This window comes from Octodon degus, unplaced genomic scaffold (assembly GCF_000260255.1).
Source record: "Octodon degus isolate 3935 unplaced genomic scaffold, OctDeg1.0 scaffold00012, whole genome shotgun sequence".
NCBI lineage: Eukaryota > Metazoa > Chordata > Mammalia > Rodentia > Octodontidae > Octodon > Octodon degus.
In genome coordinates this window covers 14,694,227-14,697,901 of record NW_004524588.1, presented here as the reverse complement: position 1 = coordinate 14,697,901, position 3,675 = coordinate 14,694,227, and the positions used below count along the sequence as shown (strand labels likewise).

General features: G+C 41.9%; 1 protein-coding gene across 1 annotated transcript; it reads left to right on the top strand.

Annotated features, from left to right (window-relative positions):
• Window positions 1-348: 348 nt before the first annotated feature.
• On the top strand, window positions 349-960 carry LOC101578712 (cofilin-1-like). Its single transcript, XM_004626123.3, has 2 exons — window positions 349-686; window positions 826-960. Exons 1-2 carry the CDS (start codon window positions 369-371, stop codon window positions 958-960), a joined length of 453 nt encoding a protein of 150 aa, XP_004626180.1. The 5' UTR covers window positions 349-368.
• Window positions 961-3,675: the final 2,715 nt, after the last annotated feature.

The following is a 3,675-nucleotide window of genomic DNA, read 5'->3' as shown; positions in this document are numbered from 1 at the left end:
TAAGTCTTCAGCTATACTTGTGCAGGACATTGTCCTGGGACCCAGGCCTTCAGCTGGATTCTTTGGATCTCTAGTGTGTGGACAGATCTTCTGCACTCTTTTGTATTCCACTTCTTTGGGTGAATATTATAAAACAATCTTGTAAATTATGTGTCCTGTATTAAATCTTTTCTCTTGTAAATCCTGGCTACAACACTTATCTCAAATCTTTAGATACGATAAATAGAAAAAGCTATGGAAGTCAGGTCCCCGAAGCAGCTGCAGTGCCTCTCGTCCTCTTCATCTCTTTTTGCAGTCTCTCTTTCACTTCCAGAAGCACGGCCTCTGGTGTGGCTGTGTCTGATGGTGTCATCAAGGTATTCAGTGACATGAAGGTGCACAAGTCCTCAACACCAGAGGAAGTGAAGAAGCGCAAGAAGGCAGTGCTTTTTTGCCTGAGTGAGGACAAGAAGAACATCATGCTGGAGGAGGGCAAGGAGATTCTGGTGGGGGATGTGGGCCAGACTGTGGGCGACCCCTATGCCACTTTTGTCAAGATGCTGCCAGACAAGGACTGTCGCTATGCCCTCCATGATGCAACCTACGACGAGATCCAGGAGAGCAAGAAGGAGGATCTGGTGTTTATCTTTTGGGCCCCGGAGTGTGCACCCCTAAAGAGCAAAATGATCTATGCCAGTTCAAAGGATGTCATCAAAAAGAAGCTGACAGGGGCTGTGGAGATGGCTCAGTAGACTAAGCCAAGTGGGAGGTCCTGAGATCAGTCCTTGGTAACGCAAAAAAGAAAGAAAGAAAGAAAGAAAGAAAGAAAGAAAGAAAGAAAGAAAGAAAGAAAGAAAGAAACTGACAGGGATCAAGCACGAATTACAGGCAAATTGCTACGAGGAGGTCAAGGGCCGCTGCGCACTGGCAGAGAAGCTGGGTGACAGTGCCTTCATCTTTCTGGAGGGCAAGCCTTTGTGAGCCTGTCCAGTCCCTGCCTGGAGCATCTGGCAGCCCTGGGCCTGCCCTCAAAGGGTTGTAGGCTGCCCCCTTTCTGCCAGACCAAAAGGGCTGGGGGGGATTCCATTTAGGGGGAGGGCATCCAAACAGCACCCCCTGGACCTTCTTCCTGCCTTCGTCCCTGTGGGTTCCGGCCTGCCCACATTACATTTGATCTTCTGATTCCTATTGGGTTGAAGCAGACCAAGTTCCCCTCAGGTAGCCAGCTTTGGGGAGGGGGCCTGTATATATATATTTTTTTTTAATGACATCCACATTCCCCACCTATTTCTCCCCGCTCCCATGCTGCCAACTTCTAACCAAAATAGTAACTCTGTGCTTGTCTATTTAGTTCTGTGTTTAAATGGAATGTGGAAATGACCCCGCCCTGTGCTGGCTGGTTAACCCCTCCCCCGTTTTCCCTGGTCGAGACCACTCATGGAAGCAGGATCAGTAAGGGACCTTTGATTAAAAGAAAAAAAAAAAAAAAAAAAAAAAAGACAGTTAAAAAAAAAAAAGCTATGGAAAGTTTGATCTTTCTACCTTTGGTATAAATATTTGAGTGTGAAATCATAGATTCTTTACATTTCTTTCCTGTTTGTTTCTAAGACTAGTTCAACTGCAATGACACAGTAACCATTTAATGTGCTTCCCTTCATAATTTACCAAATTGCTCTTTTAAAAAAAAATTTATTTATGTGTGTGTGTGTGTGGCCAGCTCAGTCCACGGGGGGGGGGGCACTGGCTGGCATGTGGTGCTGGGGGATTGAACCGCGGTCCCTGTGCTTTGCTAAGCTTGTTCTAAATAGGTGCTTTAGACCACTGAGCCATCTCACCAGCCCCCCAGATTGCTCTTAATGAAACACTACTTCTTGGGTCCTGAATCCATTTCCAATGTTTTCATTCATTCATTCATTCATTCATTCATTCATTCATTCATCCATCCACCCATCTATCCATCCATCCATTCATTCATTCTGGGTTATTTCCATTAATTCATTTAGAGTTATTTTTGCTCACTTTTCATTCAACAGATGCCTCCTGGGTACCTTCCATGTGCCAGATACTTTTAGGGATGATCTTTCTTCTCTATTCTAATCATTGCTTTGATATTTAAGCATATTTTTGCCTTTATAATATGCCTCTTTTTTTTTAAAGAGTATCTTTTATGTAGATTTATGTTATAAAATTTTGTAAAACTACATTATCTGGGCCACAGAGATGTTTTTCTATATAACTCATTGTCCTAACGCTGTCATTAACATAAAGAGGGTCTTATGGAATCAGTAGGATGAGAATAAAAAATAAGAACTCAAATAAGACATTGCAAACACTGTGCACAGCATATATAAATAGCGATATTGGTTTAAAAATCATGTTTCCAGATGTGTAGGGTTTCCTCTGGAGATGCCCAAAATGTTTGGAGCTTGGTAGAGTTGTTCATTAGAAGTATGCTAAATGCCATTGTTTTTTTCACATTAAAATAATTAATTCAATGTAATAAAATTTATATCCCAATAAAACACTTTGAATTGTATTTCACTGTTTTTATCTCTGTTGATAAAATTGTAAACTTTTCCATCTTCATCCAAGTAATCTATGGAATAGTACAAATATAATCTGAGTACATCAAGCATAATGCCATTATTAACTCAGACTTCCCAAAACACAAGGCCTAGGCTTGGTTCAGCAGGACAGTTAGGCCAGAGAGCAGCAGACACTAGCAAGGCACACCACTGTGTGCTCTTCTAACCTCTAGCCTATTGGCTCCACATGACTCTGACTGCTGTACCGAGCAGGATTCCCCACCTGTGGGTGGAGAGCACTTGGTCACAAGCACCTAATGATTAAAAGAAGCAAGACTTCCTCGTGGGCTGACCTGGAGGAAAGACAGGTCATTATTGGGATTAGCAAGAGCAGATTTCAGAGATCTGAGGGGAAAGAAACAGCTGGGTTTCTGGAATGAGCCTGGAGGAAGCATAGCAGGCTATTCTCCATAAGTCAATGTACATTAGAGATGAGTCTAGTGGTCCAGATCAGAAGGCACATGCTGATGGTAGTGAATCTGTTTTAGATTTCTGGAGATATGCAGTTATTTTTGCTAAATGTGCTGAATATTTCTGCTGCTGAAAGAATATCTGTTTTCCTTTTTCATTGTCCTATCTGACATCTTATTATTTTTCTGTATTTATCTTCTGTATATTATTATTGCAAAGTAGAACTCAGCTTTTCCTTGTGAGGAATCTGAACCATTACCTTCTCTATAAATGAGTGTCCTGATTTATAGATGACACATAGGACCCCAATGGGAATGTTGAGAAGAAGACTTTTAAAGAAGGTGACACTGAACAAAATAGCTAGAAAAAATGATCTGCAATGGATTTGGAAGCCAAGGAAAGCGCCAATACCTGAGGGAGCTTGAGGACCCAGAGCCACAGGACAGAGGGCATTACAGGAAGCAGCCACCACCTAAGATCTAAGAGAAGATCATGAGTACAAAGTGAATTTTAGGTTAAAGGAGAAAAGAATGTTCAAAGAAAGATCTGCAAATTAAGAGAAAGTTATGTTAGAATTAACAATGATTCCAGGGCAATAAAATGAACATTAGAGATATAGGGTGAGTTGGATGGAGCAGAGTTGGATGGGACCAACTTGAGAGGGACAGAGAAAAAGATGAGCTCAGTAGAAGTTTCCCAA

Bases quoted from the DNA above. Each gene is read 5' to 3' on its own strand.
- LOC101578712 (XM_004626123.3), top strand. From the start codon at position 369: ATGAAGGTGCACAAGTCCTCAACACCAGAGGAAGTGAAGAAGCGCAAG. The intron at 687-825 runs GTCATCAAAAAG...AAAGAAAGAAAG, and splicing joins TCTATGCCAGTTCAAAGGAT to AAAGAAAGAAAGAAACTGAC.